The sequence below is a fragment of the Ascaphus truei genome, chromosome 19 (assembly GCF_040206685.1).
Source record: "Ascaphus truei isolate aAscTru1 chromosome 19, aAscTru1.hap1, whole genome shotgun sequence".
NCBI classification, from domain to species: Eukaryota; Metazoa; Chordata; class Amphibia; order Anura; family Ascaphidae; genus Ascaphus; species Ascaphus truei.
The window spans coordinates 25,901,979-25,916,211 of NC_134501.1; the positions used below are offsets into that span (position 1 = coordinate 25,901,979).

Genomic DNA, 14,233 nt, shown 5'->3' on the forward strand with positions numbered 1-14,233 from the left:
TACATATTTAAAGCTTCCAATGACTGAGCTCCAGATCAGAACCAATGCTAACACCACCCTAACTCCTGTTACTAGTTTTAAATACTTGGGCATATGGTTTGACTCCCATTTAACATTTGGGATGCACATTGATACCCTGACATCCAAAACCTATGCCAAACTAGGGGTACTTTACAGGAACAAATCCTCCCTAAGTCTCCTGGTCAGAAAGCGTATCGCACAGCAGATACTAATTCCAATTATCGACTATTTAGATATAGTATATGGCTCGGCACCTCAAACCCACCTTAGCAAACTTGACACCCTCTACAATTCTATATGCTGCTTTGTTCTCCAATGCAACTACAACACACATCACTGCGAAATGCTCAAAGAACTAGATTGGTCATCACTCCAGTCCAGGCGCAAAGTTCACCTTTCCTGTCTTGCCTTCAAATACTTTCTGGGCAAGCTACCCATCTATCTGCACAAGCTTCTCACCCCTACCACATGCAGCACTTATCACCTGAGATCAGACTCCAAAAGACTGTTCATGGTCCCAAAGTTCAGCAAAGTATCCGCCCGTTCCTCCTTCTCTTACCTTGGACCCCACAACTGGAACAATCTACCGGAAACTCTCACATCCACCACCAGTCTAAGTTCTTTCAAAACTAAAGCTGTCTCACATTTTAATCTGGTCTGTAACTGTTACATACTGTGCGCCTATAATATATATTATCTTTAACTGTGCATGCAATGTCTTGTATATAATGTATACCCTGTTCACTTATGTAACTATTTGTAACCATGTATTATTTGTCTTAACTCTGTGCCCAGGACATGCGTGAAAACGAGAGGTAACTCTCAATGTATTACTTCCTGGTAAAATATTTTATAAATAAATAAAATAATTAATATTTGTACTTAGGGGGGGTGACTAGCTTTTTGGGGGTCCCAAGCAGACCCCATATTGCCGGTGCCAGGACTCCAGTCATGGTGAGTTGTTGAGCAGGGGTGGGGGAGGATGGGGGCGCAGAACCCAGCAAGATGGAGGGGAAATGGTGGCTGCGTAGTGCCGTTATGGGGTAGCACCACTGTGCCCTTACAATATATTTGCCCTGTCAGATGCCCCTGATATACACACACATGTATTTATTGTGTGTATGCATCATCGAGTGGCAGGACTAAAGTGTTTCATTATGGCCAAACGAATGACACCGCATCTCCTCCGAGATGGAAATTAACAGCGCAGAGAGAATTAACGCAGGCGAGCTCTGACAGGCCGGTCCGCAGAAAACACATTCAAAGAACCTAAACACACACACGCACACACGCGCGCACACGCACACGCACATGCACGCGCACACAGCATCTTTGAGCAGCGAAGACCGAGTGACTGAGAAAAACGGCTACATGAATGACACCCGATATACTGTATATGTATCACCCCAAACCTTTACCACCAATCACACATAGGCAATAATTACCAGCTAACCAATCTAGGGCCAGGACTCAAAATCGGGGCATCCCTTGTAGCCTCAAAACACAACCAGTAATAAACGAGATAGTTATATAGTAACATACATAGCTACATAGTAAATGAGGTTGGGGGAAAAAAAAAATACGCAAGTTCAGCCTGTGCTACATTTAGACAGATACTTTATGCTATATCCGTACTTACAGTATATGGATCCAGAGGAAGGCAAACGCAAACCCCTGTGTCATATCATCCAATGTATCTCATAAGGGGGAAATAAATTCCTTCCCGACTCCAAGATAATTTTATATGTGCCAATTGACTCATTTGGGGCATATGTATGAAAGCCAAACTGGTGCAGTTATTGTGCAAAATAATCTGATATATATATATATATATATCAAAGGAAAGAAACAAATAAAAAACCAACATTGAAATGAATAGGATTTTTTTCTTGGGTTTTACGCAGTTTGTTTTGCCCCAGAATTGATGCACTTTTGTCTGGATACATACACCCTTTTATTTTCAGAAGCATACTTGCCCGTTTGAGTAACGTCACAATTTATTCAGCATCATCACAACCTTTATTAACACAGTGGAAAGATTTGTTTTATATAGTTTTACACCAACACCAAAAAAAAAAAAAGTCCCATGTAGACTCAAAAACCCCAAACAACAAAGGACACGGGCCGTGAGCTGAAACACCGCTGTTTGTTAAGATACTGTATTAACTGCGTTTTTTTGTTTTTTTATTAAAACGCTCTCTCCAAAGGTTTTCCATTTGCCGGGACACTGGACAAACTCGGATTCTCCGCCACCTTACGGAGAAATCTAATAGCTGGTTCGTGATTATCTAATTAAAAAGGCTTCCCGGGCATAATTAGTTTCAAGGCAGGTATGCTCGTTCAGTGTGAGAAAATGATCTGGTTCTCCGAACATTATTTCTGCCGACCGCCGGAAATGAGATTCTCCGCGAACGCAATTCCCTTCAGGGCTACGCCGGGAAAATAATTGTGGGCCAAAGCCTCAAAAAAAAAAAAAAAATGTTAAAGGGGATAATTTTACATTTGCGCTCAGATAACATTGCGGATGTCATCAACTATAGATGATGCCTTTTTTTGGGGGTCTTTACGGTCAGAGAACTAAGAGAGGGATAATACTAGGACACGGTTAATGGATCCCACTCGAATCTTAATTTACATTTATAAATATTTGCAAGGCAACTCTCAGAAAGTATTTAATATTTCTAGTACTCATTTTTGGGTGCCAGTTTTTACTCGCAGACTGGCTGCGTGAGGACGCGTCGGGTTTCAGGAGCGCGGCCAGAACCGCAGAGTAAAACGCTCCCTGGCCCGTGGTAAATCATTTTTCCGTCCTGTAACCCGGATAAGTCTGCAGAACAAGAACCTAAACCAGGGGTCTCAAACTCCGTCCTCAAAGGCCACCAACCGGCTATCTTTTATGGATATCCCTGCTTCAGCACAGGTGGCTCAATTATTTGTGCTGACGCAGGGATATCCATAAAAGCTGGCCTGTTGGCGGCCTTTGAGGACGGAGTTTGAGACCCCTGATCTAAACGTTCAGCGCAGGCCGTTACGGATCCATGTTTTATTTCATTTAATGAAAGGATTATCCTATGCATACTATTAAAAACTCCCATCCGTCCCCAAATACGTAATAAAAAGGTTTTCCGAGCCATGCTCCGCGTCACTAAAGTAGTAATATTTGCGTATGCGACGTCATTTCAATACGTGCGTCTTCTAGCGACCTTGAGCCCAAAACAAATGACCTTCAGACAGGCCGTCCATGCTAGGGCTAAAGTAATCTCATTGTTTAACCCTTAAGGCTGCGGCCATGGTGATCGTGACGGCGCGCAGGAGGGCGCAATCATATAGATGTGCCTCTATGAGGCCGTCTATAGGGTGCGGGAACGCGCGTGGGAGCAGAGGCGCCGGCGTTCGCGATGCAGGAGGGAACAGAAAAATCTGTTTTCATGCGCGGCGGCCAGGCGGCGGGCGGGTCACGTGAGTGGTTCGCCCAATGAGGGCGAACCAGCTCCGTGATGTCACAGCCACGCCCCCACACACGCCTCCCCGTCTCCTCTGCATGTAGGACACAGAACTCTCCTGCTGCCGGCCGCGGGGAGAAGCAGAGTGAACGCCTGCGCCCTCTCCAGCGTTCACCATGGCCGCAGCCTGAGTGCCCATCCGACACTCTTGGCACCGCACGTGGTCCTGTTATTACGTACCAAGTTATGTCATGGCAAACATGCCATTCTAGGGGCTGCAGAGTAGAAGGCACCCAAGTAGTTGTTGGCCCGATCGAGATGGAAGTGGAGCCAACTGTGCCGTAGCCGTGGGGTGGTCACGTGAGCGGTTGTGACCGCAAATGCCAGCATGGTCAGGTGGCAACCAGCTGGCGCCAGACCTCCGGCCGCCAAAAGGTTAATAAAAGACGTTGAAACACTTTTTCCCCCCAGAGCAACCACATGCGTTGGCGTGTCTAATCTCAACCTCATCCTTCTCAGGCGACAGATTAGGATCCGTTCTGTTCGCAAGCAAATACAGGCACTTCTGTAGCTGCTGTTTTGTGTAAATATGATGCCGCCATTCGACAAACAGATAAAAGTGAGGAGCATCTTCGGATTTCATAAGTATAGAATTGCAAGAAAAGAAGAAAAATCACAAATAATGACGACTTGGCACTAATTTGAACTATTCATCCCACGGGCAGTACAAAGGACTCGGGGTCATCCCTTAAGGTTGAAGGAAAGGAGATTTCACCAGCAACAAAGGAAAGGGTTCTGTAAAGCAGCGGTGCGCAAACTGGGGGGTGCGAGACTGACTGCGGGAAGTGGGTCATGACACCGGAGCCGAGGTAAGCGGGGGGAAGCGGATGCAGAGAGAGGGGAACTGCCAACAGGGGGCGCAGGGAGAGAAAAGTTTGCACCACCTGGCTTTACAGTAAGGGCAGTTACAATGTGGGATTCATTACCCATGGAGACTGTGATGGCAGATACAATAGATTTGTTCAAAAAAAGGTTGGACATCTTTGTAGAAAGGAAAGGTATACAGGGATATACCTAATACGTAAACATGGGAGGATGTGGATCCGGGGAGTAATCTGATTGCCAATTCTTGGAGTCAGGAAGGAATTTATTTTTCCCCTTATGAGATATCATTGGATGATATTCCACACAGGGTTTTGTGTTTGCCTTCCTCTGGATCAATATACTGTAAGCACGGATATAGGATAAAGTATGTGTCATCCAAATTTAGCATAGGTTGAACATGGACATGTCTTTTTTCAATCTCATCTACTAGGCAAGTGTGCGTGCATGTGGGCAAGTGTGCGTGCATGTGGGCAAGTGTGCGTGCATGTGGGCAAGTGTGCGTGCATGTGGGCAAGTGTGCGTGCATGTGGGCAAGTGTGCGTGCATGTGGGCAAGTGTGCGTGCATGTGGGCAGGCAAGTGGGCGCACGTGTAAGCATGTGTGTGTAGATGTGTATGTATATACAGTACGTATGTACGTATGTGTGTGTGTACAGCAAGCGTGTAAGCATGCATGTGTGTGTACTATACGTATTTCCATATGTGTACGTATGTGTGCGAGTATGCGTGCGAGTATGCGTGTAACGGACGAGGGAGTGAAAACTGAATTATCTGACCATACGGAACAATTCCTGTGTTATCCCGTTTCCACATCGCTGTCGGTGTTGTCAGATACGTGTCTATATCTATTTATTCACAACACGCGCACACACAAAAAGAGGAACTCAGAATTCACCGCCCCGGTGAGAAGCCGACCGCGATGTTCACTTTGCGGTTACTCCACTAAAATAAATAAAAGTGAGAGCAACAGAGGAGGGAAAGGGAAGAAAAATACAACAGGACGTTACACTGCACAAAAACCGCAGGTGCGAGACCGGCTAATAACGGGAACACACACACACACACACACACACACACACACACACACACACACACACACACACACACACACACACACACACACACACACACTTTTTTAAAACCAGTTTCCTAAAAACATAATAGCCCCCATTGAATAGGCAGTGATTAGAGTCTCACATCTTTGAATAAACGCCAATTAACTGTTTTCGGGGGGAAATTCCCAATTCATTCTATGGGGATTTTAGGCCACAAACGTCCCGAGCTTCAGCATGTATAGACCGACACCCTAAACTGAGGGCCCCTGACTCAGAGAAGGGGAAGTAGGTTTGAGACCGTCCCCTCCTGAAAAACGTAACAATCAAAACGGTCACCAAACCCTACAAGGCCAACAGATGACGTTGCAACTTCCTGCTGGATAACTGCGGGGGCCATCTTTGAAAATTCAGGAAGTTAGGCTTAGTCAATAGACACTTCGCCCGTGCGGAGGCGCGCTGAGGCTGAGGGAAAGCGGTGCTTTCCCTGGCCTTAGAGCGCGCGCCGTCCGTGGGCGGGCCAGTGATGTCACGGAGCTGCTTCGCCCTCATTGGGCGAACCGCTCACGTGACCGGCCCTGCGCTCCCGTGAGCGCTGAAACGAAAGATTTCTTAAGACACACGCTTCCGCAAGCGTGCGCGAGCCCCTGCTAAAGCCTCTCTCATTGCGGTTGCAGGGGCTCACTGCCGAGCAGCTGCACGCCTCAGCACGGGTCAGCGTCTAAGCGCTGACCATGCCCGAGGCCTAAACCACCAACTAAAATGGTGTCTTGGGAACCAGGCGGTCCCCGGAGTGGAAAATATCGCGGCTCAGCTCTGGGGGTCCCGCAGTTGGAACACTGTAAAAATATTAATACATAAACGTCCAAATTGGGCGGGATTGCGGCTTTCATTTTTTCACATTTTACAGATATATAAATCAATTGGATACTGTAACTAAATAAAAAAATCTGTATTCTACATTTTAGCTGTTGAGCAAACAAACAGGGCTGCACCGGTCTATATACAATGAAACTCGCCCCTGGCCGAAGCATTAGAGGGGAGGTATGGACGAGTTTAGGGCCTCTTGGCTTCTTAAACTGGTATCATACTTTGCCACCTGTTCAAATGGGAGTTCCCCCAGGAGCGGACATTCAGAAGGTGTGAAAAGAACCCCTAATAAATTCATAGGCCCGATGCAGTGTAAGAACCTTGTGATTGCTTCACCCGCTGCGTGGTCTTAATAGCTATTGCAGGGAATCCTGACAGGCAACGTATACATGTGCAGTCCCTCCTTCCACCAAAAAGTGTACTAATGGCAGGGACATGGTTAATGGGGCAGTTACTCCTAGGGCCAAAGTATACTAATGGCAGTGACATGGTTAAGGGGTCAGTCCCTTCTAGCGCCACAGTGTACGAATGGCAGGGACATGGTTAATGGGTCAGTCCTTTCTAGCGCCAAGGTGTACTAATGGCAGAGACATGGTTAAGGGGTCACTTAAAATTATTTTTAAGTCATCTATTAAAAAGTTAGTTTGTAAGCATGATGAGCTGAGACTCGGGAGGGGTGCGATTTCCTCTGGCTGTTCCCTTCTGCCTGATGTCCCTGTGTGATCAACAAGAGTTTGCACCGGCAAAGCCCCATCTCTCCCCCTCCACTTATCTTTATTGGCTCTCCGAAATAGATAGGGCGGGACAGGGGAAAAATACTTTATTGACAAATACTTCCCCATTCCAAATACTATTTATAATTAGTCAAACGTTTTCCTTTTAGCACCGTTAGATTTAGTGAAGGAAGCGTTAATGAAAGGTTGGGGTTTTTTTGGCAAATTACATGGGATTACACCGTTAAAAAATAAATAAAAATTGCACTTAAAATCAGGTTTACATGCTGCAAAGTGCAGCTTTAGACATCATTACGTTTGTAGCAAGATTTAGCATTGAACGCTCAATAAAACAAAACTAAAATGTAAACTTTCAACATGGACAATACCAATTGTACGTGTCATTATTCCGTGGCCGCGCGTGAGCTGCGGCTACACGGGACATTTTGTGAGCGTAACCCAAATTATTTCATTTTAGTTTTTTTTTTTTCTCTCGGAACAGGGGGCCCTTCAGCTGAAAATAGCAGAGGTCCGCTTTTGGGGGGGGGGGTGTTCAGGGGGAAACCCAACGCCCGTCCTGAATAAGAAATGTGGGGGGTACACGTGGTGGCACTGGGGCTTTAATAAAATTCCCCATCCCTGCTGGATGAAACAAGCGGTTTATCTCAGCTCTTTGAAGCTAAAGCCGTGAGCGGAGGCGGCAGAGCCGTTTCCATGCACAGTTAGCTGCAGGCACAGAGGGGGATTTCGGCATCTCAGAGACAACCTCCCCTAACCCCCCCAAAGAAGAAGTACAGCCTTAGTGGATTATAAATACAAAAACCTGGCTCAGGTCCCCAAGATGTACCCTGTCTGACACGTGGAGCATCCTCCCATCACTACACCGCGACATCACCGACGTGCCGGAGGTCTTCCGGCACTCGTAGGGTCATAGTGGAAGCCCCTCTTGGGATAAAGGCAAACAGAGGACGGGGACATGTTTAATAGGTTAGGGACGCCATCATTTGTCAAGCTGACAAACGGACGTAAGCCAATATGGCGGAATGCAGTGTTCCCGGAGAAAAGAAACAGGTACAAATAAAACCGTTGCTGTATTTTGAGACCGATGTTGTAACCCAATGGTGGCCAAGGGTGGCCAACTCCAGGCCTCAAGGGCCACTAACAGGTTAGGTTTTGAGGATATCCCTGCCTCCGCACAGGTTGACTGAGCCACCAGTACTGAAGCAGGAATATCCTTAAAACTTGACCTGTTGGTGGCCCTTGAGGATGGGAGTTGGCCGCCCCTAATCCAACCCATTGCTGCCCTGCAAGAAGTCCCATCGACGAGACCACCATGAGCAGCATGATAAGTCCATCACCACTCTCGAAAATAGACGAGACAAGACGCTACAGGGGTTAGGAGCTCACGAGCCTCAGGGTGTGTGCCATCGGATCGGCCATATGGATCTAATCTACGATCACAGGGGCAGCCCTGTAGCTGGCACAGCCCACAATGTGAGAGGTGAGGCTGGCAGCCTGTGCCAAGTAGAAGGATGGAGACGTGTTTACCTGTCTGGCCCAGTGCAGACTCCCAGTTCAAAGCGAAATCGAGAGACTCTTCCACTGAAACAAGAAGAGATATGGGACGAGAGTTACAACCGGAGAGAAATACAGGAGCCGCCCGCTCTATGGACAGTGCCACGCGCCAACCGCTGTACTGAGGGTTCCACACGCCAGTGTACGAGTGCCACCCACCATACCGAGAGTGCCATGTGTCAACCACTATAGAGAGTGCTACCCGCCATACAGAGTGCCACCCGATGTACACAGAGAACCACCTGCTGAACACAGAGTGCCACCCGCTATGCAAGGAGTGCTACCCAACAACTGCTATCCAGAAAGGGACATACCCACCACCCCTGTATCCCCAAGCACCCCAGTGAATTAACAGCACTGATGTCGATGGGTTAGAGAGGTAACTCGCCCCTATAACTCGCCCTGAAATGTCAGAGACCAGCAGCGTGCCGGCTCCGTTACATACACAGCTCCTGCTAGCGTGTCCGGGTGATAAAGGTACCCGTGATCCCAAGCGTGCTGAAATCCTCCCCAAAGAGGCCGTCCTTCCCGGCACCAACACCACCCAATGGCACTTAACCCTCAGCGTACCAGAGAGGTTATAGGCATGTGCGCCAAGCCTCAGCTACACACACACACAGGCACAAGAGAAAGTAACCGCTGCTGCTCCCTCCTGTGCGACATCGCTGGGGAATAACATGCCCGCCCCTCCCACATGCAAAGTGCCATCCACTTCCCAGCCTGGGCCTCCGACAGCATAAAGAGATCCCCACACGTACACTGACAGGGAGGCACGGAATCACAGGCAGGCTCCACCAGGGGCGGGCCAACTCCAGGGCTGAGTGGCCACCAACAGGTCAGGTTCTCAGGATAGCCCTGCTTCAGTACAGGTGGCTGAATCCAAGCAGGTGCTGACTGAGTCACCTGTGCTGAAGCGGGGATATCTGAAGTTGGCCCACCCCTGGTATACATGCTTCATTCATTTAACCCTTTAGGCACTTTCCCATATTTCCGTGAGCTCGGCCCACAGGACAATAAGAAATAATATACATTTAGTGCAGGTGCCGGCTGAGACGGAGATCACCGGGACGGGGTGAGCCGGAGATCACCGGGACGGGGTGAGACGGAGATCACCGGGACGGGGTGAGCCGGAGATCACCGGGACGGGGTGAGACGGAGATCACCGGGACGGGGTGAGACGGAGATCACCGGGACGGGGTGAGACGGAGATCACCGGGACGGGGTGAGACGGAGATCACCGGGACGGGGTGAGCCGGAGATCACCGGGACGGGGTGAGCCGGCGCAATCATTTTGTTATCCGAAGAAGCAACTGAACAATATTAGACTAAAACTAGGTGCCCGCTATTGCGTGCGCTGCAGGGCCAAGAACCGCCCCTCAAATGGAGCTGGGCCCACTAGCTACCTTGGCCGCCGCGTTTCGCGAGCAGATTTGTCTGAAGACATATAAACGGTGTTCCGGACGAGATGGAGCGCTGGCCACGCCCCCGGCCATTCAGCCAATGAGGGCGAACCTGCCGGATGACTTCAGGGCCGCGCCCCCCACCACGCCTCCGTCACCCTCCTCCTCCACCCCCTCTCCCCCCCCCCCCGTCTTTCCCCCAGCCCACCGCTGCCCGGGCCGCCGGTCTGGCAGGCGCGCGTGCCGACACCGGGGCCTCAGAATAAGGATCAAAATGTAGAATTTCTCTAATATATTGCAGCCAGTGTGGGAGGGGCGCGGGGTCTGTGTATTTGGGAGGGGCGCGGGGGTATGTGTATTTGGGAGGGGCGCGGGGTCTGTGTATTTGGGAGGGGCGCGGGGGTCTGTGTATTTGGGAGGGGCGCGGGGTCTGTGTATTTGGGAGGGGCGCGGGGGTCTGTGGATTTGGGAGGGGCGCGGGGGTCTGTGAATTTGGGAGGGGCGCGGGGGTCTGTGTATTTGGGAGGGGCGCGGGGGTCTGTGAATTTGGGAGGGGCGCGGGGGTCTGTGTATTTGGGAGGGGCGCGGGGGTCTGTGTATTTGGGAGGAGGGCGGGGGTTTATTTATTTTCCATAACTGCAATGTCAATTCTACACCTCACTGCATATTCCACAAAAGGAATTGAATTATATAGCGCAGGGCGGCCAACTCCAGTCCTCAAGGGCCTCCAGCAGGTCAGGTTTTAAAGGATATCCCTGCTTCAGCACAGACTGATGGAGCCACTTGTGCTGAGGCAGGGATTTAGTGTTAGTGATACGTTCCGTTAAAGGGCTATGTTTGAGCTCACCTAATTCTGTGTTGTGGTGTGTGTGTACACACACACACACACACACACACACACACACACACACACACAGCAGCGAGGAAAGCATCTCACAAGACGAACACTTACAAAGAGTTAAGTCTTTTTCTTCATATTAAAGCGCAGAGGAAATTTGGGGTCAGCAGAGACGCACAATGAGACGGCCATTGTAATTGCCCGAGTTGAGGAGCGGCATTTGCACGCTTGCTGCCTAATTGCTATAATAATCCAGAGCACAGAAATCAACTCTATTGTTTCCGGGCAGCAGCGGGACGCAGCGCCTAATCAAGCGCAGCGATGGGAGCGAGCGCGCGGAGTACGTGGGGCTGGGGCCGCGGGAACTGCGGCGGTCTGATCAGTACAAGTTGGGTTCATATGTGCGATCCCAAGGAGGTACACAACGAGTACAGCCACTTCTCCCAGAGGGGTTCAATGCTCCCAACCTTACTGAACCCTCAAAAAGCAAATCGGGCCCCTCCGACGAATCTGTGTTTAGCATACAAGGCTTATGGGGGCAGTCTGGTTCTCCCCCCCCCCCCCTAAAAAAAAAACACAACACTCTTAAAAGAAGGATGATACGCTTTTGTGTATTGATGCCTTGCAAGTGTCACTTTTGGTAAGCCACAGAGCTTACAATCTAATAGACATAAAAGCACCAATAATTAAAATCTAATGTTTAACTTCACATTGAGATCAAATCAAACCCCTATTCATGCCACGATCACGCTCAGTGCGGTTTGATTTTACAGGGGTTTTCAACTCCAGTCCTCAAGTAACCCCCCCCCCCCCACCCTCCCTCCTCCCCACCAGGTCAGGTCTTCAAGATATTCCTGCTTCAGCACAGGTGGCTCAATACGTTGCTGAGTCTTCAGTTGAGCTACCTGTGCTGAAGCAAGGATATCCTTAAGGCCTTGGTCCCAGTGTTTACAGCTGCGCTCGCTACGGCGTGCGCTGCGGGAACAAGATCCGCCCCTCAATGGGGCTGGCCCCAGTAGCTGCCTGCGCGCAGCGACCGCGATGTGCGACCACATTTTCTGCCGACAAGTTGTGTGTGTCCTCCTGCGGCGACAGAGCGCTGGCCACGTTACGCGGCGGGTCAGCCAATGAGGGCGAACCAGCCGCGTGACGTCACAGCCGCGCCATCGCATATCCTGCTCCTCACTGAAAGCTCAACCAGACACCGCAGCTCTCACACGTGCCGCAGTGTACACAGGGGCCTAAAACCTGTCCTGTTGGTGAGGGGTGAGAGGTCTTGAGGACTGTCGTTGACCCCCCCCCCCCTCCCTACAAGTTTGTAACGGAACGTTTTTGACGTTATTAAGAGGAGTCGCCTTGTGCGTTCGCTAAAGAAACGATGTGTAATAGATTATAACCAGCGCCTGCACGGATCCATCAGAGATTAGAACAAGAGATTACATCTAGCGTGTAATTAGCAGGAACTGGGGCCAAGATCCTTTATTATAAGCATTTCTACAAGTGAATACACAAGCGTGCAAGCACAGGTAAAACAGGACAGGCCTTTCCATACACCATTCATTAGTGCATTTAAAAAATGTACAGTAAACGCCGTCAACACCAGCAACAAGAACAGGTTTACGCCACAGAATAGGACAAGACTGAGGTCTCGTGAAGAACGGAAAACTGTTTCCAGAAACGCAGCCCGAGCCATTTTGTTTTTTTTTTCCCCTCTTCCATTTTTTTTTACATAGGTTTGAAGCAGAGGGTCTCGGGAACTGAACCCCGTTAATTTCAACTCCAGGGACCCCCTGCTTTCCGAGATACAGAGCTCCGTAGGGGGTGCCGGTAGGGGCTCCGTGCGGCTCACTCATGTTATTGATGAGGTTGAAAGCTCCAGCTCCTGTGGGCCAATAGGAACCGTGACGTCACCTGATGCCGCCTCCTATTGGCCCGCGTGACACGGGAGCTTTAAACTTGTAGGAGATACTTACCTCCGAATGGGGTGCCGGTATCTCCGGAAGCAGGGGGTCCCCGGGGCTGAAGTGAATGGGGTGCCGGTATCTCCGGAAGCAGGGGGTCCCCGGGTTGAAGTGAATGGGGTGCCGGTATCTCCGGAAGCAGGGGGTCCCCGGGGGCTGTAGTGAATGGGGTGCCGGTATCTCCGGAAGCAGGGGGTCCCCGGGGCTGAAGTGAATGGGGTGCCGGTATCTCCGGAAGCAGGGGGTCCCCGGGGCTGAAGTGAATGGGGTGCCGGTATCTCCGGAAGCAGGGGGTCCCCGGGGCTGAAGTGAATGGGGTGCCGGTATCTCCGGAAGCAGGGGGTCCCCGGGGCTGAAGTGAATGGGGTGCCGGTATCTCCGGAAGCAGGGGGTCCCCGGGGGCTGAAGTGAATGGGGTGCCGGTATCTCCGGAAGCAGGGGGTCCCCGGGGCTGAAGTGAATGGGGTGCCGGTATCTCCGGAAGCAGGGGGTCCCCGGGGGCTGTAGTGAATGGGGTGCCGGTATCTCCGGAAGCAGGGGGTCCCCGGGGCTGAAGCGAATGGGGTGCCGGTATCTCCGGAAGCAGGGGGTCCCCGGGGCTGAAGTGAATGGGGTGCCGGTATCTCCGGAAGCAGGGGGTCCCCGGGGCTGAAGTGAATGGGGTGCCGGTATCTCCGGAAGCAGGGGGTCCCCGGGGGCTGAAGTGAATGGGGTGCCGGTATCTCCGGAAGCAGGGGGTCCCCGGGGCTGAAGTGAATGGGGTGCCGGTATCTCCGGAAGCAGGGGGTCCCCGGGGGCTGTAGTGAATGGGGTGCCGGTATCTCCGGAAGCAGGGGGTCCCCGGGGCTGAAGTGAATGGGGTGCCGGTATCTCCGGAAGCAGGGGGTCCCCGGGGGCTGTAGTGAATGGGGTGCCGGTATCTCCGGAAGCAGGGGGTCCCCGGGGGCTGAAGTGAATGGGGTGCCGGTATCTCCGGAAGCAGGGGGTCCCCGGGGCTGAAGTGAATGGGGTGCCGGTATCTCCGGAAGCAGGGGGTCCCCGGGGCTGAAGCGAATGGGGTGCCGGTATCTCCGGAAGCAGGGGGTCCCCGGGGGCTGAAGTGAATGGGGTGCCGGTATCTGGGGTGAATGGGGTGCCCCCTGTTTACACACACACACACACACACACACACACAATTGTTATTATTTCTTTTCTTTCGGACCGACGGTCAGCGCTGTGCGACTCGGTTACAGGCAAAGATGGAACACAGACACGGAACCAGCGGCCCATTACGACAGTCAAACTATGGGCAACTGCCTCGGTAGATGGACATTTCCATACCCCAATTAGCCAAGAACTTGTTGTTCTACTAAAGGGCCCCAGTGGCATCCACCAAGAAAGTCCCCCATCGCCCAACTAAGAGCGCGGGAATAAGAGAACTAGGCACATACACGGGCTCGTCCTTCCTCGGTCTTGACCTCATTATAGAAATGAAGA

The 14,233-nt window shown here is 51.0% G+C and overlaps 1 protein-coding gene across 3 annotated transcripts in view; it reads right to left on the bottom strand.

The window, feature by feature from the left end:
* ZNF423 (zinc finger protein 423) overlaps positions 1-14,233 on the bottom strand; it is a 231,760-nt gene that overhangs the window by 188,768 nt on the left and 28,759 nt on the right. The window contains exons 1-2 of one of the 3 annotated variants that reach the window (XM_075577000.1): positions 9,004-9,058; positions 8,532-8,585 (exon numbers count right to left, since the gene is read on the bottom strand). The exons of 1 other annotated variant lie outside the window; for it this stretch is intronic. Coding sequence is in view for 1 of the 2 variants with exons in the window: in XM_075576998.1 (XP_075433113.1) it covers positions 8,532-8,585 (54 nt within the window). In the remaining variant the exon portion in view is untranslated. Of the gene's footprint in view, positions 1-8,531; positions 8,586-9,003; positions 9,059-14,233 lie in introns of those variants that run through there. One more of the 3 variants, XM_075576998.1, reaches the window with a different exon arrangement.